This window comes from Gasterosteus aculeatus, chromosome X (genome assembly GCF_964276395.1).
Source record: "Gasterosteus aculeatus chromosome X, fGasAcu3.hap1.1, whole genome shotgun sequence".
Classification (NCBI taxonomy): domain Eukaryota; kingdom Metazoa; phylum Chordata; class Actinopteri; order Perciformes; family Gasterosteidae; genus Gasterosteus; species Gasterosteus aculeatus.
In genome coordinates, this window is record NC_135698.1 from 16019326 (window position 1) to 16042679 (window position 23354).

Consider the following 23354-nt stretch of genomic DNA (forward strand, 5'->3'; position numbering starts at 1 on the left):
ATTCAGTAAAATAATAATATCCAAATGCAGCAGATACAAAGGAGCTGTCCTCAGTGCACCTGTTTACATATTCCTATACATACTGTATATGTATATGTCCTTCCTTTAAAGGGACCCTGTCCCGTTTGCTGTGCACAGATTATGTTGAGCCTTTTTATTTTTTACTGAAATGATTAATTGTTCTTCTCGGTGTGTCTACTTTGTTTTCTCCAGAGTAGCAACGCCTTCAGATCCTCTACTGCAGTAAAAGTACTAATACCACTACAAATAAAAGTACCACACTCAACGTTGGATACTATTAGAAGTACCTGAAGTACAAATGCTGGTCGTGCAGTAAAATGTTGTATCGTACCTGATGTTCTGGATATTACAGCTGCATTAATGTGTGTGTTGCATTTCAAATCCTTTATGTCCTGTGAGTGAGTTTAATCTACATCAATGCATCAATATTCACCTTTGAGATGAAAAGTACAACATGTACCTCTGAGCTGTAGACAGTAACAGTTTTACAACAGTAAAATGAACAATATATGAAAATGATTAACCTGGCTATTCTGCTTAAAGTACCTGGATTGATGTACTTGGTACTCCGATGTTCAGGAGATGAGGTGTGGATCTCTTAGTTGTTTCGTAGTTAAAACGTCCCCGTGACGTCACACAGGAGCGTACTGATGTCACACCCGGATCCTCCACTAGGTGGCGCCCGAGCCCCGGCTCTACTTAACCTCTAACATTTCGTTACTGGAACTTTTACTGCATTTCTGAAGAATTTGCGGAGGCATCCTGGAAAAATTGATGATTCATTTAAATTTTGTAAAATAACACAGGTGTTGTTGCTTAGTTGAACAAGCAAAGTTCTTTCTTCTTGAGAGGTTTTTAAAATGTGATTTGCACTTTTTCTGAAGCTTATGTCATTCATTATTTCGTTTTTCTTTAATGAAAACCTAAATTAAGAAGTTTGAGTCACTTTTATTTTTTGAATGACGGAAAGTTAGTATATTTTTTATGTAACAAACCATTTTATTTCACTTTAATCCACACCGATTACAGTTCAGGGTGTTATTCAAACAGATTAATCCTCCTTCTAACTCCTCCTATTGGAACTTCTCTCTCTCAGTCGTAGCCCCCCCCCCCCCCCTCCATTCCTCCTCGCTCTTCCCGGCCCCCGATCAATCCGCATTTGCTGTGCGCGCAGAAACTTCATGGGACGGAGGTGGCAGCTCTCTCCTCCCCCCTTCAGCCGCAGAGGACCTGAACTCTCCGTTAACCGTTTGTTTCCACGGTGAGTTTCCTAGTTTTTGGTCGGTTCTGGTCTCCGGGGATGCATCCGGACTGGAGCCGCTCTGGGACGCAAACAGCCCCGACAGGTGCGCCTCTCAAACCCGACCAAAGACCTCGTGGAAGCTGGTTGCGCGCAAAAATGAAGGAAAACTGAGAAGTTTTATGTTTTAGGTTCTTGTGGGGGGTTTTTGGACTAATTATCAGAAGATGGATCGATCATTTTGGAAAAGGCATGAGTTGGATCTCAGCGATTAGACGGAACCCCACACGATGCTGCTTCCATTCTCCAGCGTTTTGTGTTTGTGCCTGTGCAGCGAGGCCGCAGCGAGTCAGCCCCGATGGCACCAAACAAAGACGACCTTCAGTCCTCATCGGGACTCCACCGGCGCTGACCGGAGTGCACAGAGCCGGAGATGGCGCACAGTCACCCGGGAGGACGAAGGAGGAACACTCGGTAGGAGCGTGCAGTCCCTGTGGCCGGATTCTTTTCACCCGTCATCCTCTGACCTGCTGTGGACTCGGGTACTCCTGCGCGTCGTGCGTAAAAGCGACGCGCCAATTAGAGTGCGGCGCATCCCATGGGTATCCAGAAAGGAAGCTTTACGCGCGGATGTGAGCAAGGCCGAGAGCGGGGGATGTCGTTCCGGGGACGCGTTCCAACACCCCCTGCAAGCACGCGCCTGTAGCCTTGGGAGAAGAGGCCGCAGGAGGAAGCGGAGCGAGCCGCCGCGGCACGGAGCAACTGCCATGGCGCAGGAACAAGAGCCCGTACCGCCCTTCGGGCTCAACAACGCCAGCGACTATGAGGAGGAGTACTCTCTGCCGGACCTTCCCTACGCCACGCCACGTTCCGTCAACCCGCGCAACGGACGGAAGCAGTTGAGGAACCCGTTCTACCCGCTCGGCGCGGAGGCCGCTGGCGCGTACGCGGTCGTGGTCGTCGCCGCCATCATTTTCGCTGTGGGTGTCATCGGGAACGTTTCGGTCATGTGCATCGTGTGTCACAATTATTCCATGAGGAGCATCTCCAACTCGCTGCTGGCCAACCTCGCGCTCTGGGACTTCGTCATCATCTTCTTCTGCCTGCCGCTCGTGGTGTTCCGCGAGCTCACCAAGGACTGGCTGCTCGGGGACTTCTCGTGCAGGATCGTGCCCTACCTGGAGGTGAGAGGGGTCAGGGTTCCGCTCTGAGTTTGGGGGGTTGGGGTGATGTCGATGCTGCTGATGGACCGGAAGTGTGTGTGTCACATGAGTTTGATGTTCCTCTGTTTGGATGAAGGAAATAAGCAAATTATTGAATCATTAGAATTGAAAGACAAATCTACACGTTTTATGTGAACAAAACACTCATATGAGCAGAGGTCATATCTGAAACACGGGATTAAAGGTATGATGTAATAACTCCCCCAATGCCAGTTAGTTAGAAGTTTTAGGATAAAATGCCTCCATGTTGAGCTGACGGGGAGTGACAGTAAAGTTTGTTGCCCTTTAAGATCTTCACCAAACTTGATTCCCAATCATGTGTCAGTCATCAGTAAAAGTACGTTTCAGCATGAAGAACTGTTGGTGAAATCTGTTGAGAGGTTCACACTGCGGAGAAAACTCACATCAAACCACTCAGGAATCATCAGCCTCTTCTGACTGAATAGTTATGACAATGTGCAAACTTTCAGAATTCAAGATTCATCGATTCTGAAAAAGGTTTTCAGGGGCAGATTTATTTTAAATGATTTAAATCTGACAAACTGACAAACTGGTTGGTGTTTAAATCCGGGTTTAATGTTTCTACCCGCCCCCCGTGTGAAGGGTCCTTAATCTGACGACACCTGCTAATCATGTGACACCCTGCTGCCCAATCACAGTGGATCAATGAAGAGTGCCCCAGACTGAGATTAGAGAACGATGACCCCCTCCGATCAGTGGATTAAACAGGAGGCTGAGATTATCTGGATATGTGTAGACCTTGAAAAACAACATTTATTTCCCCTTCATCCCTCAAGCAAATCATAATATATCTTTTGAAATGTACACTCCAAAAACAGAAAATGTGAATTTGGCGAATTTCTTTCAAGCAAACAAACTCTGCTACTGTGTAGATTGGTCCGAACTTGCTGGTACAGGCAACACACCTGCACACCAGCACACCTGGCTCTGAAAAGTGATGTCAAAGCTTCATGAGTTAAACCTGCATCCTCTGTAGTGACCAGCAGGGGGCGACTCCTCTGGTCCCATAGAAGTCTATGAGAAAATGTCTTCTCTCTTGATTTATTCCATCAGTAAACATTTTAAACATGAGTTTATGGTCTTCAGCATGATGTTCATTTAGTAAATTATGGTCCATTTAGAGTCTAACAGAGTTTAACAGACCATAAAGCAGAGGATGCTTTAGGGCGGGGCTACACGCTGATTGACAGGTCTCAAAGACCACTTAATGCGGTTTGCGAAAAAACAAGATGGCGACGTCCAAAATGCAGAAACCAAGGGGTGACGTCACCATGACGTCCACTTCTCACCGAGTCTTTGGGAAAAGTTTGGCTGTACCAATATATAATATATATATATATATATATATATATATATATATATATATATATATATATATATATATATAGATAGATAGATAGATATGTTCTATATCTCCAGTATGTTCCTGTTTTTATTCTCTCGTTGGGGTCTAGGGGGCGGAGTCCCGGCTCGGCTTTAAATCCTCAGAGTGGCTGAACGTGTTTAATGAGACGCTTTATGGAGTTTAATCTTCTGATCCGCTGCAGCTCTTTGTTGGAGATGTTGACCTACATGACTCCATTGATGTCTACGGACCGTCATCTTCTCTTTTCTAATTTACTTTCCATTTTTTTAGTCTTTCTAATAATGTAACACATTGTTTGTGTTTTACTTCTTGGATGATGGTTATTTCATTAATTCCAACAGATACATTGATTTGAGATCAGTTGTGTTGATGTGTCTTAGTGTTTAATTGAGCGCATTTAGCCTCGTATGGTGAAGATATCTTTGTTTGTCTTTGATGAACAAAATCTACACAGTGTCTGCGTTGTGTTATTTTTAAATGTTGGGGAACAAAACTGTAGGTCTAAGTTGGTATTAATGTTATATAATAATACTGTGAGAGGTCATATGGTCATATATGGGAATTAAAGTTAAGTTATATTCTTATTCCTTCATAGTAAACATTTGAGAGCAGTTTCTTGATTAACAGATATTTGAGGACAGTGAGGAAATGAAATTAAGGATGAATGAACAAAAGGAATAAAGCTCAGTGACTTTGTAATTTGAGCTTCAGCAAGTAAAAACAATAATCGTACCAATGTTCACAAACTATATCAATAACAATATCTCACCTTTGTGAATTTTTTATTGTAAAAAAATGATTATATTGAATTCCTTTTTTTTTATTTCAAATTCCAAATCATCATTTGATATTATTTCCTTATTCCTCAAAATTTTGACTATTTTACAAATATTCTGACTTTCTTCGCCATGGTGAGTTAAACAGATCGGCTGTTGTGCTCTCCCTCCAGGTGGCATCTCTCGGGGTCACGACCTTCACGCTTTGCGCCCTCTGCATCGACCGGTTCCGCGCCGCCACCAACGTGCAGATGTACTACGAGATGATCGAGAACTGGGTGTCCACCGCGGCCAAGCTCGCCGTCATCTGGGTGGGGGCTCTGCTGCTGGCGCTGCCCGAGCTGCTGATCCGCCAGCTGGTCACCGAGGACGACGACCCGCCGGACGCGGCGGGGCCGTGCGAGCGCTGCGTGGTCCGCATCTCTACCGACCTCCCGGACACGCTGTACGTGCTGGGGCTCACCTACGACGGCGCCCGCCTCTGGTGGTACTTCGGCTGCTACTTCTGCCTGCCGACGCTCTTCACCATCTGCAGCTCGCTCGCCACCGCGCACAAGATCCGTCGGGCCGAGCGGGCCTGCGTCCGTGGCGGCGCGAAGCAGATCCGGCTGGAGAGCCAGATGAACTGCGCCGTGGTGGCTCTGGCCATCCTCTACGGTTTCTGCATCATCCCGGAGAACATCTGCAACATCGTGGGCGCCTACATGGCGGCCGGCGTCCCCAGGAGGACCCTGGACGTCCTGCAGCTTGTCAGCCAGATGTTTCTCTTCTGCAAGTCGGCGGTGACGCCGGTGTTGCTGTTCTTCCTGTGCCAGCCGTTCACCCGAGCGCTGCTGGACTGCTGCTGCTGCTGCTGCGAGGAGTGCGGCACGCCGCGCCGGGCGGCCGACGCGACCGCCGCCGACAATGAGTGCGCCACCACCGAGCTGGAGCTGTCGTCGTTCGGCACCACCCGGATTGAGGCGTCCACCTCCTACGCCGCCGCGGGGACGCACTGTTAAGGTCAAAGATGAGCAGCGTTGTGGGCGGAGCCTCCGATGAGGAGGTTGATTGGTGGACAAGTTGACACGTCTGGCTGTGGACTTTTAAAAACAACTGCTGGACGCGTTTACTTTCTCCTCCTTTCTCTGTTTACATAGTTTATATATATGTACACACATATATATATATATATATACTATATATATGTGTGTATAGCACAGACAGTTGTAGCTAATAGCACTTAAGGGTTTAGCTCTTTTAAATTTACTGCACTCAGTCCTACTTGTTGTTTATCGAAGCCGAGAGCAGACGTGGACCCCGGGGAAAAATAATCATGTGGTTCGATATCTTTAATTAAACTAATTTTTCAGGTGTCTTTAATTTCATTACAATTTCCTTTTGGCAAAATGGGGTTTAAGCTAAAATTTGGTTTAATGTAGTTAGTTGTGAACTACCGCCTAAATTTCTGCTCCATTTAAATACAAAACACTTATTCAATCATTATTTTCATCCAAGAATTCTACCTTCCATATTTGTAAATTTGACAATTTGTTGCATATTGAGTTAACTTCATGCAAATAAAAGACTGCGCTAATTCATTCTAGTGATGGATTATGGAGCTGTAAGGCCGGGCTGTCTATCTTTTGACCAAAAACCCCATTTGTGCTCAGTGTGATCAGTAATGTGCATACAATGACTCAAGTGTAAGATGCTACACATAATGGAACAGTCTGCTGAGCGTGGTAAAGTTACAGACCGTGAACAGTGTTGAAATAACCGAATAACCGTTTTCTCTCAGTGGGGCCGACGGGTTTCATGCTGTGTATTTTTTTATCTTTGTTGATGTTTAGCCACAAGCCACTGTCACTTTAATTAAACAATATTGTAAAGTAGATGTTTTTCGTTAATTGTGGGGAACATTTAGAAGGTGGAACAGGAGAAACAAGCACTGAACCCGAGGCGTCACTTCTCACGGTTCAGTTTCAGGACAGGAAGTCAAAAGGTGAATGTGTCATTTAACGAGGTGACAGATGTAGAAATAACAACTTCACAACAGTAAAGCTGCTGGTAGGATGTTGAAACATTTTCAGAAGATTTGGTACAAGCGGAAAAGAACCAGTGAAACAGTAAAAATAAATATAAAACCTCATTTTGCCGTCTCTACGTCTTCGTCTGTCCACTGGACACAGCTGCCATTGTTTGTCCTGCTTAGAGCCGACACAACATGTCCTCGTCCACTCAGAGGTGCACTCCTGGGACACCGGGCCCTCCTCGTGCACGACGCAGAGCAGGAAGTCAATGAGAGAAACATCTCGTGCAGATTGTTTGTTTTTGTTGTTAAAATGACAAAAGAAACAACAATTAAAATGTTGAAAAAAATGTTTTTCTGCTGCGTCACACTCGGCACAAATAGCCGCTTTTCCTCTCGTCATCGCCGCCCATCTCGCCACGGGAGGACACAGCCACGCCATTGTCCTCATCCGCCACCCCCGTTGTCGTGGCGACGCAGGGAGTCTGCCTCCCAGCTGGCCGCCGCAGTGAACAGCGCTACAGTACCACAGACAGCACATGGAAGCTCATTTGTTGTGGAAGAAGTTGCCTCTGATGGTTTCTGGTCGGAGCCGGTGTGGCCCCCCAGGAGCTTTACAACCTTGTCAGTGATACACGCTACAATACGTGGCTAAATCATCCCAAAAACTGCGGCCGACAATGTTTGAGAGAAGAGAAATGGGGGGGAGGGGGGGGTCCATGTTACATAGTGAGGACTTGTTCTTCTTTGCACAGTTCTGAGTTCACTTGTTCAAAGGTCTGTTTGAGGGTAAAGCCGTCTTCATATCAGCGGTCGGATTGGTGATCAGCTGTGAGTACATCCAACAGCTCTCTGTGGGCCTCGTTTCGGCGGGAGTTAATAACATTTTAACGTCTCGTGGTCTGGATGCATTAACGTGAATGAAAATATCTTATTTTAATGAGAACTAAGTTTCTGTACCCCCCACTCCTACCAATTTAGATAAAATGATATAGACTTGAACTTGAGCCGTGGGAAATGACATGACATCCTTGTCTAATTGTATTCTTTTGAATTATCTGGAGGGCGCTTCTTGTACGTGGACCACATTCTCCTCTAATCACCCGTTTGCCTTTGATTTGTTCTCTGGCACCAAACCCGCGTGTTTGATTCTTTTGTAAACGAAGCTGGCGGACCCAGTTGCTGCTCCAGTAATTAGACCTCCCCATTTTTTCACAAACAATGGTGAGACGAGTACACTGAGGCTCACTGACCTTCTCCCAACTGCTCCCGGGACGTTTTTCTGCGATGAGACAGACGTCCTGGACGGGTTGCGATCGCTGCCATCTGATTGGTGAACGGGAGCCAGGCTTCCACGGCAACCAAAGTCTCTCTCTTTTTTTCAGGAAAGTTTAATTCATGAAAGCTAAAATAAAATGTACCGTGCAGCATTTCCACAGACAACTTGATTGTATTTGTGTATTTTTGACCTAGGAGAAAAACACTGACGGATAAAGATGTGAACCAATGACTACGCTGCCATTTAAGTCATCTGCACCACGTTTCTGATCAGCTGACCAGAAATGGTCAAGATGTCACCGCTGATGATCGCCATCACCGTCCTTATCTCCAGATGTTCGCTGACAAAAAAGAAGAAGAAGACGATGCCTGACTGCGGACACACTTTTCCTTCTCTCCCCTCTGCAGTGTTTCACAGGGCTTCTGCTGCAACGCCCCCCAGTGAAGAGTCTTAATGGGCGCTGTCACACAGCTGCAGTGATCTGATTCTCTGTAAAGATTCCCTCCAGACATGCAGCTCCCTCCCAACAAACCCCTCACATCCGCAATCTGTTTCGTCACGTGGCGAGCTGAAAGGCAGCCGCCGCTCCGTCTCGCTTCCCGAAGTTCAGAAGGACTTTGTTTGGATGAGATGAAGCTGTTTGCGCCTCTCTGGGCATAAAGTTGCCGTCATGTTAACTAGTCAGCAGCAACAGTGTGACAACAATCAACAATCAAATACCTCTGAGTGGCTCCGGACCCATTGTGATCGATTCTTCCTGCAGAGAGTGCTAAATGACGGCCACGTAATTCATTTGTGCCTTACCCCTCTGGGGGGGGGGGGGGGTTAAGGTCAAAGGTTAACGATAATTACAGGCAGAAATGTGAATGGGGATGGATCTGAGAGCCCGTCCATCCAATTACCACCATGAAAGAGTCTTTGAGTCAAAGCATCCATAAAGTCTCTTCATCGGCGGGGGCCCGGCTGTTTGTTGCTGGGAGCATATTTCCAATCTGAAAGGTGGGGAGGGGGGTTGAATCCCCCCCAGTGAGGAATCAGTTTGGGCAGTGGGGCGTTCACTCACAGCCGGTGACCTAGAAATGTTGCTGTGATCCCCAACAAAGGAGAGGAATTAGGACAATAGCGCTGCCCCCCCCCCCTCGCTTCCATCTCAAGGAGCAGATTACACAGGGAGGTGAATCAGTGAGCACTCAGCTGTTCTCGTGTGACCCCCCCCTAGTAAAACGGTGTCTGGAACGCTAATAGCTGGATGTCGATCAGCTCTGTCGTGTTGTTGGGGCCATGTTGACCCTTCCTCTAATGACACCTTTTGACTTTTTCGCTGTCTCTGACCACTGGGGAGGCGGGTCAGGGGGGGGCAGTGAAGGAAGTAATTCAAATTAGCCCCGCATTTACCAGCTGCAGCATTAATGAACATAACTGATATTATTTTTAGATCTGAAGCTGGCCATACTTCTGCATGACCTTTGTTCCCCCTGTGATCTGTGCACTGATCTGTGGCTACTTTAAGTACACCTCAAACCGCCTCACCAGACCATAACAAGTACGTCTCTTACATTTTCTCACAAGCTTTATCGAAAGCCAAAGCGTTGCTGGACAAGCATCCCATAATATGAAATATTCATACAGCAGACAACAGGCCGGCTGTCAGTCCGAGCGTCACTCAGACACTGGGTTCTTCTGGACGACCAGCTGATGCCAACCGGTCCTGAATATGGATGAGAGGACGTGAAATGGGTTGTGACATAAAATTCATTCATTCATACGACAAAACAATGTGGGTCTCAGTCCTGAGCTCTGCACATTCCACCACAGATGGCTCTTATTTTACAATGAACGCTCTATTTACTACAAACGTTCTTCAGTGCGGGTGGGAAGATTTCTCTTGTTTTTTTGTTTGCCTGGCAAACAGAGAGACGGGCATCAATCTTCTACTCTCGAAAAAAAAGGTAGTTTGAATGTGTTTTCCGATGTGCTGAAGTATTCAGACAGAATTTCTAAACGTTGTAAACGCAACTAATTGCAGACCTGAGAATTGAAAAATCAACTCTGTAATGAATCTCCAAATACTTTTACCAGGTTTCTTCCTATCAGTCCCTTGTTACATTCGACAGGTTCTTTGGAAGCTGAGCCTTCATGGCATCAGATTGTCGTTGGCTCTTTGTTTGTAAATTCAAACAGGAGCAGACATGATTTGAGGGAAAATGCTTCCGACAGGACGGATAAATGGAAGAACATCCTGCTGCCTGGAAGCAGAAAGGCAACACCCTGCTCCCAATACACTTAATGTGTGCATCCATGTTCCTGTATTTAAACTAAAGATGTATCATAGATTGCATAAATGATCAGCTGCTCTTCAAACTGCTTTTCTTGCATTTTGGCCAGCTTTCTTCATGACAGTTTTAGAAATATGGAACAGCTTTGGCATCCATTTATCAAAGATTCAGGTTTACCTCTCATGCTTTGAAGGATTTGGCCAGATTTCAGTTTTGTTTTTTATAGTTAAAGTCCTTGAATACTTTCCATCTTAAGATTCTTTGCAGTGCATCGTTAAGTGCTGCAGGGTTTTGCTGTGTTTATGGTCCGTGGTTCAGTGTGTAGACGGAGCTCTGAGTCCCCCTGCAGGACAGAAACCTGCAGCTCAGACAAAGTACCTCCTTAACACGCCCCATGTATGCTACTCTATTCTTTAGCTGTACTTTTTACTATTATGTACCATATTACCAACATGTAATTATTACACCAGCTGCTATATTAAAGGGATGACTGCAGTAATGCATGAACTAATAAAACGCTCACCATCTTAACTTTTGTGTGCTTGTTTGTAGTGCTTGTATGTATTATAATGCATTTTTAATATTAGTCATTTGAATTGTTCTTGCATGCATATTTAAAAAGAAAGTTCTGCGAACAAAACAGGTGAAATCCAAATACTTTTTAATGCAAAGGCGGTTAAAAAACGAGTACCAGGTTTGTGCAATTAACTTACATCCTCATCCCGACATACTTCACAACGTGCACCATCATCAGTAGCGGGAGGGGGCGGAGCCATGAAGCCCTAACCCTAACCCTAACCCTCAGGGACGCCGTCCCGTCGTAGCACATGCAGTCGAAGCTCCGCACGTCGTCGTTACAGATACACAGTTAGAGCGGTGAGAACATCAAGACGTTGTTCATGGAGGACGCCTTGGTCTCAAAGATGATGCTGAAACATGGCGTCATGTTGACCCCTTGCTCCTCAGTTTGTTTCAGAACAAAAAAGTCTTATAGGGTAGATATTCAACAGAACTGATTTAACACGAGGTATGAAATACAAAGAGGTCACCAGCAAGCTGCTTCAAATATTAGACTTTAAAAATTGCATGTGCATTTTTACACCATTATAAAACCCCAAAACGTTTTTTCAAGTTAATTTCCTGAAATTAAGACACCCCTTGTCAGCTCCCGTCACAAAAAAACGAATTTTTCTACTCAAACAACCTCCTGAGAACTCATTTTCCGTGCATTGTTCTTGGCACATTGCAGTCTTTCAGCTTGGTAGGTGTGTGCGTGTTTCTCTGTACCGGGCAAAGGGCCTCACAGCCGCGTGCTGGAACCCGGTGTGATCCCGGTCCTCTGCTGCTTCTGTTCCGATGGACGTTTCTCTGCAGGCTGATGTGTGTCTGTGTGTGTTAAGTTGCTGATGACACACACCTGGGAGGGGACGCAGCGTGAGAGGCCGCACAGGTGAGCTCGGTTTCGTTTCTCTGCTTCTTCCTTCTCCTCAAAGTCAAGTTTGATATCAAGAAGTCTGAGGCTCTGTTTTTGTTCCTGGTGGGTTTTTCCTCTTTTCTCTGTGGGTAATGAGTCACGCCTGAATCAGGAATGATGACGTCATCAAAGCCTCTGGAAAGGTCTTATAGGATATTCAGGAGAGGTATTTGTATGAGGTACTTCTAGTCCGTGTACTACTACAGTAGATGGAGTACCAGCAAAGGCATGACACATTAATGAATGTCAAACCACCAGTCACAGTTGAATCTGTTTAGAACATGTTCTCCAATAACAGTCATTTGACCTCACCTGTCTCCTTTTAAAACGTCAAAGTCACAAAATGACAGAAACTGGTGGAGGACGATTTGCACAGACAATCGTAAAACAAGAATATGTCTTTCTGTTTATTTCCCTGCAAGGGAAAAAAGGTCAAAACAGCTACGTGCTCAGTAGACTGAGAAGAATATCTTATTTATTTATTTTTTATACATACAGGGCAGAGTCGTTCTTATACCTCAGTCCAGACTGGTGGCAACAACAGAAACTCGCTTACATCCAACACATGTGAACCAACTTGTTGTTACACTACTGGAGACATCTTATCAGTGTGAGACACTTGCTTTGCCACACAACTCCAGCACCTACAATCTATAAACTTAGTACATTGTACATTAGAAGGGTTAAATATATTTTCCCTATTGCATTCCATTCTTTTGATCACATAATAATCACACAATATGCATTAAATGAACACATTTACACACTCTAATCATGAAATTATACACCCGACAAACCCATGGAGTCTTGTGCCAACTGACACATCTTGCCATATATCACACCTGCACCCTCGGCTAATCCAAATAATTAATAATGAAGGATCAATTTCTATTATTAAATCTGGAAAAAACGAAACATTTAAATTTCTTTTTCATATATTTTATTTTTTCATGACCAATAATCATATTTTATCGATGTAACGATTCATGATAGAGTCTTTTACTATAGTTTGTGTTTCAGGGCTCCACTCTTAAATAAACTGTTGCAAGAGCTTCAATTAGAGTCGAAACACTTGTGGAAATAGATCCCCCTCCCCCCTGGAGGATCTATTCAGAGGACGCTCGTAGATGAGGACGGCGTGTGGACACATCAATAAATTATTTATTTTAGAGAAAATCAAGTGTTTGTTCTACTCAGTGTGATTGAAAGCAGAGATGATCAGAGGAGCAGAGTTTGTACCCTTATTATCATGACTTGGACTAAAGTATGGGTAGAGTTTCTCAGTGAAGCAGCAGTCAGTAAAGGAGTAGATCAGAGCTGCAGCACCAACGTCATAAAAGGAGACCAGACCCTCCTCATAATCCACAAACACGCCCACCTTCTCAGGCCGGGACTCCAGAGAGAGACGGACTGATGGGTCAGCACAAGCAGAGTAACTATTCTTATTCCACAACCGTATCGTCCAGTAACCATCCTGAGGAGACGGTGAGATGAATCTCTTCCTGTTGATGGACTCTCTCACCACTCCTAACCTCCACTCAGTCTTCCCTTTAACCTGAACCTCGTAGTAAAATCTACCTGAAGAGAAACTCTGCTTTCCTAAAACAACAGGATGAGAATTAAACCTCTCTGGATTGTCTGGGAGATTCTTCTTTACATCTCCAAGTTGACCTTGTTTTCCATCATCAGACAGGATGAGGTGAGGATGTGCTGTATCAGGATCAAGTGTCACATCCACTGCAGACTGCTGGACTCTCTTCAGCTCCACCTCATCAAGCAGCTTCTTCATCTGTTTACTGAGCTTCTTCTCCAGCTGATGCACAGCACTCACCACAGTCCCCTCATATGAAGGTGCACTGACTCTGACTCCTGTCCAGTCCTTGGTGGGTGGAGCAGTGTTCAGGGTCCTGAAGCTCTGGAGGAGGTGGAGAGGGTCTTCAGAGCGTGAGAGCTGCTCCACCTCAGTGCTTCTCTTCTTCAGCTCAGAGATCTCCTGTTCCAGCTCGTTGATGAAGCCTTCAGCCTGTTTCTGTGTCTTTCTCTGCTTCCCTTTGATGGTGTTGATGAGCTCCGCCTGGCTTCTCTCAACAGACTCCTTCAGAGCGCTGAAGACCAGGACACCTTCTACTACCTCTCTGTCTGCTTCTTTCTCACTGAGCTCCACTGAGTGTTTGATCTCCTGAATCTTCAGTCGTCTCTTCTGGATCATCTGCTGGACTTCAGCCTCAGTCTTCCCCAGTTCGGCCTTCTTTCCTTCATATTCTTCTCTCAGAGGAACAACATCGTGGTTCTTGTGGTCTGCAACAGTGAAGAACATGCAGACACACATCTGGTCGGTCTTACAGAACAGCTCCAGCAGTTTATCCAGCCTTCCAGGTTCTCCACAGGGTCCATCAGCTGATGTCTCTTCAGACCTGACATAGTCAGATGAGGCTCCAGATGAGCCTCACAGTAGGAGACCAGACACACCAGGCAGGACTTGAGGGCCTTCACTTTGGGTCCAGTGCAGACGTCACAGGGAACTTCTCCTGGTTGGGCAGCTTGTTGCTCTGAGCTGCTGCTGCTGGCTTTCTGTTGAGCTGACAGTCTGAACTGAGCAGCCATCTCAGAGATGAACGTGTTGACCCGAAGTTCAGGTCTGATGTTAAAACCCTCTTTACAGTTGGGACAGTTAGGTGGGGCATTAACGTTCCAGTGGTCAGTGATGCAGGCTTTACAGAAGTTGTGTCCACATGGTATGGTGACTGGATGAGTGAACACGTCCAGACAGATGGAGCACAGGAACTGATCTTCAGTCTGCAGACAGCTGGCAGCAGACATATCGACACTCTGAGGTGTCGTGGTAGGTTGGTAGGTGTGTGCGTGTTTCTCTGTAAGCAAGTGTGGAGAACTATGATTAGTAGAACATCTTTGGTCTACAAGAGTCCGACTCTAATACCATAGAAACCACATCAGTGCTGTTTGTATCGTCATGGAGACGATCCTCCGATTTCCAACCAACTAGTTACAGCCAGTTGGTTTTATATTCTCTTGATGTACATGTAGACATGGAGAGGACACACAGTTTGTTCCTCTGCGTCCTAAAGCCATCCAAGTCCTGATTCTTATAAACATCAAGAAGCATTATGAACGTCAACGTCTCTGAGCTTCAGCACAGAGAGGCACACACGCCGGGATCCCCCAACCGTCTCATCAGGCCAGGTACACAGAGCTCTCAGGAAGATCAACCCCCGCAAGGCAGCAGGGCCAGACAACATCCCTGGCTGTGCCCTGAGAGCATGTGCAAATGAGCTGACTGATGTTCTCACCTCCATCTTCAACCTTTCCTTCAGCATGAGCACCGTCCCCACCTGCTTTAAGACCACAACCATCATTCCCCTCCCCAAAAAGAGCCCACCCACCTGCCTGAATGACTACAGGCCAGTAGCACTCACTCCGATCATCATGAAGTGCTTTGAGAGAGTGATACTGTCCCACATTCAGAGCAGCATACCGGACACCCTGGATCCCCAGCAGTACGCCTACAGGCGCAACAGGTCCACCTCAGACGCCACAGCTGCTGCCCTCCACTACTCCCTCTCCCACCTAGAAAACAAGGACTCCTACATTAGGATGCTCTTTGTCGACTACAGCTCCGCTTTCAACATGGTCGTCCCCCACAAACTCTTCCATAAACTCTCCACACTCGGTCTGCACCCCACCCTCTATGACTGGCTGTTTGACTTTCTGACTGGCAGGCCTCAGTCTGTCAGGATTGGAAACAGGACTTCAGCCAGCATCTTCACCAACATTGGCACCCCACAGGGTTGTGTCCTCAGCTCCGTCCTCTACACCCTGTTCACCCACGACTGTGTCGCCTCCCACAAGGATAACATCGTCCTGAAGTTTGCTGATGACACCTCAGTGATAGGACGCATCACTGGGTGTCAGGGATGCGTGGAGGAGGCAGGACTCAAACGCAGACTTCTTTAGAAAATAAAATACTTTAATTGTCAAAAAAGCAAAAGGCCAACAGGCAAAAACGCACACAAACCAGGGGAAAAACGGCAGACAGGAACTACGAACATCCACGACAAAAGACAATGACGCGACAAGTGACACACGGCTTAAATACACAAGGGAGGTGCAGATGATTGGACACAGGTGGAAACTATTAGACAATCACAGGGGATGACAGGACAAGGCAGGAAGTGAAGTTACCCGGGGACACGAGTGGCAGAAAACTACAAAATAAGACAGGAAGTGAACAACACCATGACAGTACCCCCCCCTTAAGGGCCGAATTCCAGACGGCTCATACTAGAGAGCGGACAAGGGGTGGGAGGGAGGAAAACCAGAGACGTTGGTCGGACCACCCGGGAAACTCTGGCGGGCGGCCAGACGACCGGGGAGCCTCTGGGGGTCGGCCCGGCGGACAGGCACACGGCCGTGGAGCCTCCGGGGGTCGGCCCGGCGGAGGGTCATTTGGCCGGCTCCGGAGCAGGCACGGAACGTCTCTGGAATGGCTGGCTCGGAGACATGGGAAACCTCCGGGGTGGAAACCTCCGGGGTGGAAACACCGGCGCGGTCGTCAGCGGCTCGGGGACACGGAACACGTCAGCAGTCGGCAGCTCGGGGACACGGAACACGTCCGCAGTCGGCGGCGGCGGCTCGGGGACACGGAACACGTCCGCAGTCGGCGGCGGAAGCTCGGGGATTCGGAACACGTCCGCAGTCGGCGGCGGAAGCTCGGGGACACGGAACACGTCCGCAGTCGGCGGCGGCGGCGGAAGCTCGGGCACACGGAAAACCTCCGCAGTCGGCGGCGTCTCGGGCACACGGAACACCTCCGCAGTCGGCGGCGGCTCGGGGACACGGAACACCTCCGCAGTCGGCGGCGGCTCGGGGACACGGAACACCTCAGCCTCCCCCATAACCCACCCCATAACCCCCCCTTTAAGGGCCGGAACCCAGACGGCCCTTGAATCACCAACGGGAGGGTGGGAGAGGACCATGGGATGGGAGGGAGCCTGAGTCTTGGAGCGGGGAATGGAGGCGTCGGGGTCATGAGTCTCGGAGCGTCTCAGAGCGGGGACTGGAGGCGTCGGGGTCATGAGTCTCGTAGCGGGGACTGGAGGCGTCGGGGTCATGAGTCTCGGAGCTGGGACTGGAGGCGTCGGGGTCATGAGTCTCGGAGCGGGGACTGGGGGCGTCGGGGTCATGAGTCTCGGAGCGGTAACGGGAGATCGCTGCGGCGGCCCAGCGGGAACGGGTGATCACTGCGGCGGCCCAGCGGGAACGGCCCAGCGGGAGCGGGAAGTCGGTGCTTCCTCTGGCCAGGGCTCCTACTGGCTCGTCCAAGTACTCAGGTCCGTAATCTGGCAGCGGGTCTGCTGAGCCCTTCTTTGGTCGCGTCATTCTGTGAGGGAATGCGTGGGGGAGGCAGGACTCAAACGCAGACTTCTTTAGAAAATAAAAGACTTTAATTGTCAAAAAGGCAAAAGCAAAAGGCCAACAGGCAAAAACGCACACGAACCAGGGGAAAAACGGCAGACCGGAACTACGAACATCCACGACGAAAGACAATGATGCGAAAAAGTGACACAAGAGACACACGAGACAGGACAAGACAGAAAGTGAAGTTACCCGGGGACACGAGTGGCAGAAAACTACAAAATAAGACAGGAAGTGAACCACACCGTGACACTGGGGGGAACGAAGCGGCATACAGGAGGGGGGTGGCCAGTTTGGTGTCATGGTGCGAGGATAACAATCTCACCCTCAACACTGACAAGACCAAGGAGCTGATAGTGGACATGAGGAAGGAGAGGAGACCTCATCAACCACTTTTCATCCCTGTTACACCACAGTAAGCAGGGCTTATCACGCCGTCCCTCGTGCTGCACTGGGACACTCTGACCACGTCATGGTCCATCTGATTCCTGCATACAGGCAGAAACTAAAGCTCTGCAAACCTGTGGTGAGGGAATTCAAGAAGTGGACCAGTGAGGCGCTGGAGGATCTTCGGGCGTGCTTTGACTGCACAGACTGGGATGTTTTCAGGACTGCTACTGACAGTCTGGATGAGTTCACAGAGGCTGTAACCTCCTACATCGGCTTCTGTGAGGACAGCTGTGTACCATCATGCACCAGGGTGAGTTACAACAACGACAAACCCTGGTTCACAGCGGAAATCAGAACACTACGCCTGCAAAAGGATCAGGCATTTAGGAGTGGGGACAAAGACTTGTACACAGAGGCAAAATACAAGTTTAACAAGGTGGTGAGAGATGCTAAACGACTGTACTCTGAGAAACTCCAACAACAGTTCTCAGCAAGTGACTCTGCTTCGGTCTGGAGAGGCCTCAAACACCTCACCAACTACAAGCCAAAAACCCCCCACTCCATGAATGACCTCCGCCTGGCAGACGAGCTGAATGAGTTCTACTGCAGATTTGAAAGACAATGTCCTGATCCCATCCCCCACAGCTCCACCAACCTGCTGCAGTCCCCCACCCCTCCCTCCCCCAGCCCATCAGGTGCTCACGCCTCTTCAACTATATCACCTTCCCCTCCCCCACCAGTAACGACCCTCTCTATTCTGGAGAGAGACGTTAACCGGCTCTTTAGAAGACTAAATCCCCGTAAGGCAGCCGGTCCGGACTCAGTCTCCCCTCACTCCCTGAAGCATTGTGCTGACCAGCTGTCTCCGGTGTTCACTGACATCTTCAACACCTCCCTGGAGACATGCCACGTCCCAGCCTGCTTCAAGGCCTCCACCATCATCCCTGTTCCCAAGAAGCCCAGGATCACAGGACTCAATGACTACAGGCCCGTCGCCCTGACCTCTGTAGTCATGAAGTCTTTTGAACGGCTAGTCCTGACCCACCTGAAGTCCCTCACCGACCCCCTCCTGGACCCCCTGCAGTTCGCCTACAGAGCCAACAGGTCTGTGGACGATGCTGTCAACATGGCCCTCCACTACATCCTCCAGCATCTGGACTCCCCAGGAACCTACGCCAGGATCCTGTTTGTGGACTTCAGCTCTGCTTTCAACACCATCATCCCGTCTCTGCTGCAGGACAAACTCTCCCAGCTGCACGTGCCCGACTCCACCTGCAAGTGCTCTTCTCCCTGTACACCAACAGCTGCACCTCCAGCCACCAGACCGTCAAGCTCCTGAAGTTTGCGGATGACACCACCCTCATTGGACTAATCTCTGGTGGGGACGAGTCCGCCTACAGGAGGGAGTCTGACCATCTGGTGTCGTGGTGCAGCCAGAACAACCTGGAGCTCAACGCTCTAAAGACAGTGGAGATGGTTGTGGATTTCCGGCGGAACAGAGCCCCACCCTCCCCCATCACCCTGTGTGACTCCCCCGTCACTATTGTGGATTCCTTCCATTTCCTGGGCTCCATCATCACCCAGGACCTCAAGTGGGAGCTGAACATCAGCTCCATCACCAAGAAGGCTCAGCAGAGGTTGTTCTTCCTGAGGCAGCTGAAGAAATTCAACCTGCCAAAGCCGATGATGGTCCACTTCTACACGGCCATCATCGAGTCCATCCTCTGCTCCTCCATCACCGTCTGGTACGCTGCAGCCACAGCCAAGGACAAGGGCAGGCTTCAGCGGGTCATCCGCTCTGCAGAGAGGGTGATCGGCTGCAATCTGCCGTCCCTGCAGGACTTGTTCGCTTCCAGGTCTCTGAAGCGAGCTAAAAAGATCGCGGCCGACCCCTCCCACCCCGGACAAAAACTGTTTGTGCCCCTTCCATCTGGCAGGAGGCTGAGGTCCATCAAGACTACGACCTCCCGCCACACAAACAGTTTCTTCCCGTCGGCAGTCGGGCTCATCAACAGAGCCGGTCCCCCACTGACTGACTATAACATTCCACCGGTCACTCCCCTTCATACTGCACATGCCACTTTAACTGCAATTCATCACTTTGTCGTCACTCGTCACTTTGTCTCTTGTCTGTTACTTGTTCGTTAGTGCACTTTATGCTTAATATTTTTCTTTTTAACTTTTTAATATTTAAATTTTTTTAACTTTATTCCCTTGTTTTATACTAACCCATAGCCTTAGCCTTATTCTACTAACCCATTTCATTCCACTTTATTTTATTACTTGTGCACTGTTGTCTTGTCTGTCTACTGTCGCGCACTAACCGCCAAGACAAATTCCTTGTATGTTTGACATATTTTGGCTAATAAATGTTTCCTGATTCCTGATCCAGGAGCTTGAAGTTCAGAGGGTGAGCAGCTTCAAATACCTCGGGGTCCACTTCAGCGAGGACCTCACCTGGACACTCAATACAACGCAGCTGGTCAAGGCTCAACAGCGGCTGTACTTCCTGTACTGAGGAAGTTTAGGATGTCTCCTAAGATCCTCAGCAACTTCTACAGCTGAATCATTGAGAGCATATTGACCAGCTGCATCACCGTGTGGTATGGCAGCACATCCACCATGGACCTGCAGAGAGTGGTGAGGACAGCAGAAAAGATCATCGAGACCCCACTGCCCTCTCTGCAGAGCATCCACCACCGCACGGATCGCAGGAGAGCTGCCTCCATTCTCAAAGATCCCACCCACCCCCAACATGGACTGTTCAAGCTTCTGCCCTCAGGCAGGAGGTACAGAATTGCCAAATGCAGGACCACCAGACTAAAAAAATATTTTTTCCCCCCCACTAGAGCCATCAACAGCTCTATAACCCAACTCACAACTGGTCTGCACTTTAGCTTGTTAGGATTTCACTTACTGTTACTGTACTGTTAATTTATATTATATTATTTAATTTAAGTTTTTATTTTACAACCTGCCAGTGTTAATTTCGTCGACGAAATTTTTCGTTAACGAACCTTTTTTCCATGACTAAGACGAAACTAAGACGTGACGAAAACGATCTTAAAAAATAAAAACTATGACTAAATCTATTCTAACTTTCGTTAACGCAACGAGACGAGACGAACATGTTGGTGGTTGACGAAGTCACGATACTTTTTCCCCCTAAATTCGCACGCAGCTGACAGACAACAGACCGGCAAAGTACGGCGGATATTAACGCGTCATGATGACGTCATCCACGAACACAGAACGCGCGTATCGGTGCAGCGGTGGTTCTTTTGCACCGACTACGGACCGCGACGACTATTTTACGCTTCGGCGAGTTTGAATGTGGCTTCGTTAGTTTAGCTCAGCTGTCTCGGTTTAGCTGACTGTTAGCAGGCTGAAGCCGCGCTGCTTCACAGAAACATGAAGACCCGTTTAAAGACTGTCGGACCTTTCTGCTCTGTTCTCTGGCGACGGCAGGCAGCGTTTCCTCGCTGGATGAGACGCTCCGTTACAGGCTTCTCCAAACACGTTGTGGTGTATTTAGTACTATTTAATATGTGCATTAAGTTTGTCCTGAAGACTTGCCGTTGTTAGCTAGAGGTATTCTGCGCATGTCTGAAGAAGTAAAAAGATGGACAATGCCCTCATGCCGAGCCTCGTGTGTTGTATCCTGACATTACTTATTAAACAGTTAAACGCGTGCCTCGTCTAGTTATTTAGTACACCACACACGTCTAACGTAATAAACTCATTGCAGGTTCTGAAGCCAAGAAAATAATGTATTGCACCGATTGTAGGTCGTTAAGGTCTCTTTTGTTGGGACAGTGGAAACAATAAAGGAGCATGAAGTTTCCGGTGGCCACATCAAAAGCATTGCAAGTAAACAGACAAAGAAAACAGTGTTGCGTTTAGATCCCTGGTCCTCATGAAGTTGTTACACCTTTGCCAATTTGTTAAATTGCCTTGCAAATAAATGCTTTGCTATTTGTTAGAATCCAAATCCTTTCATGTAATGATTTTTCACATGTCATTTATATCAGCTCACACAAACACTTCAACCATTTGTTCTTGGCCCGGCTGGGCCAACTAGACTAAAACTAAGAAGGATTAAAATGACTAAATGTGACTAAAACTAATATGCATTTTTCGTCTAAAGACTAAGACTAAATCAAAAATAGTTGCCAAAATGAACACTGCAACCTGCTCAGTTTTGCACTTTTCCCCTTACCTCATTTCTGCCTTATCCTTACCTCCTTTTTATTTTTATTTCATGTACATTTATGTAAATATTGTATTTTTATTTTAATTTTAAAATTGGTCGGCTTTCCAGAAAAGGCAAGCACAAGAATTTCAATACACAGGGCGTATGTAATTGACAATACAAATCTTTGAATCTTGAATGTAATAACAAACATTAATGACAAATAAACCTTCTCTGTTCAGTAGTTGTGTCATCTGTTCCCTGATAAAAGAAACTTGTTTCTGCTGGAACCTAAACAGAAATATAATCTGCTTAAAAAATGGAAGAAGTTGCGATTAATGCATTTTGAATCGTTGCTCAGCGCTAGTTTTTATATTTAAAACCTCAATAACCGACGATGGCACTCAGCCAAACATTCACCCTGAGTGGAACTTCCTTTCAAGTTCAACCAGTTTTGAGGTATTTTGTTATTTATTCCAACCAGGAAACAGGTGTGTGAGTTAGCTGAAGCTAACGCTAGCTGTGACTGTTCAGTCTCACTTTAACTATCCAGAGTTCAGTCTCTGTGTTTGGTTTCTACCTCTGATGCTTTATCTAAAATAAGACATTTCTTATTATCCTTAATATTGTTCATGTGATAAAAGCAGACGTCCAACAGTCAGATTGTGGTCTGAACTAAACTGGGAGCAGATGTTTAGTTCATGTATCTAGTCTTTGTAGAGCAGCGTACTCACCAGAGTTTGTCAGAGATCCTCTTGTGTTGTTGATGAAAAGCTGCTGGATTCAGTTGTTTCTTTAGAGAGAAACAGAGAGACTCGTCTGGACTGCAGCTCTGCGTCACTCACACCAACTTTACTTTACCTTCGTCCTCCTCTCAGGGAGGGAGGGTGGAGGAGGTACTCAGCTCCTCCTGTGACGGCCTCCGTGTGGTTCATTCAGGCCACTCGGTAGGAGTGATACCCAGTGCTGTAGTAGTAAAATTAGAGGTGGGTAAACTCTGAATTTTGTGATCATACAGACCTCGACGCGATGCGAAGCAACGCAACACAAAGCGTCGCGACTCTGTAAGGCTGTCCTGGCTATATTGCATTATGTTATCAGTAAAAGTCATATACAATCAATGACAATGAATAAATGTGTTAGTAGTTTGTAGTTTATTAAATTTAAGAAAACAGTAAAGAAAAGTATGTCAACACAACACAACAAGACAATTGCAGATTAAGAACTATCTACATATGGAGTCTCCTTTTTACAGTAGTGCCCAGAGGGCCTCCTTGTCCTCCACGTCAGGTCCTGCCTTGCAACGCGTGTTCTGGGGTTCATGGCTCCTTTGTGCTTCTCTCTCTATTGGACCTGGTGTTTGTCCTCTCCCTGTGCTCTCTGCATCATTGCCTGTCCTCTCACTGCCTGAAAACATATGTTGAATTTAAGAGTTAACCAGTTAAGCAGCCTGTCAATTACACTGACAACATAAGTTAAAGGAACACTCATGTACTACCTATGTCATCATTAATATGGTTTTTTTATCACATTGAGAACTGACTTGTTTTCTAATCTACGCGTCACCAGGCGTTTTTCTTGTCCTTTTAGAGCGCGCGACTACTACCCCCCCCGTCAGTCGTTCCGCCCGCAATGACTACTACCCCCCCGCC

At 47.3% G+C, this 23354-nt stretch overlaps 2 protein-coding genes across 2 annotated transcripts; one reads left to right on the forward strand and one right to left on the reverse strand.

The window, feature by feature from the left end:
* The first annotated feature begins 1005 nt into the window (after positions 1 to 1005).
* On the forward strand, positions 1006 to 6778 carry gpr37a (G protein-coupled receptor 37a). Its single transcript, XM_040163724.2, has 2 exons — positions 1006 to 2445; positions 4821 to 6778. The coding sequence occupies exons 1-2, from the start codon at positions 1552 to 1554 to the stop codon at positions 5646 to 5648; spliced, it is 1722 nt and encodes a 573-aa protein (XP_040019658.2). The 5' UTR covers positions 1006 to 1551; the 3' UTR covers positions 5649 to 6778.
* A 4079-nt stretch (positions 6779 to 10857) lies between these two features.
* On the reverse strand, positions 10858 to 22593 carry LOC120809669 (E3 ubiquitin-protein ligase TRIM21). Its single transcript, XM_078083025.1, is given in 3 exon segments — positions 10858 to 14054; positions 14057 to 14516; positions 22437 to 22593. Coding segments are annotated over 2 exon segments (1629 nt in total). The 5' UTR covers positions 14508 to 14516; positions 22437 to 22593; the 3' UTR covers positions 10858 to 12876.
* Between the last annotated feature and the right edge of the window lie 761 nt (positions 22594 to 23354).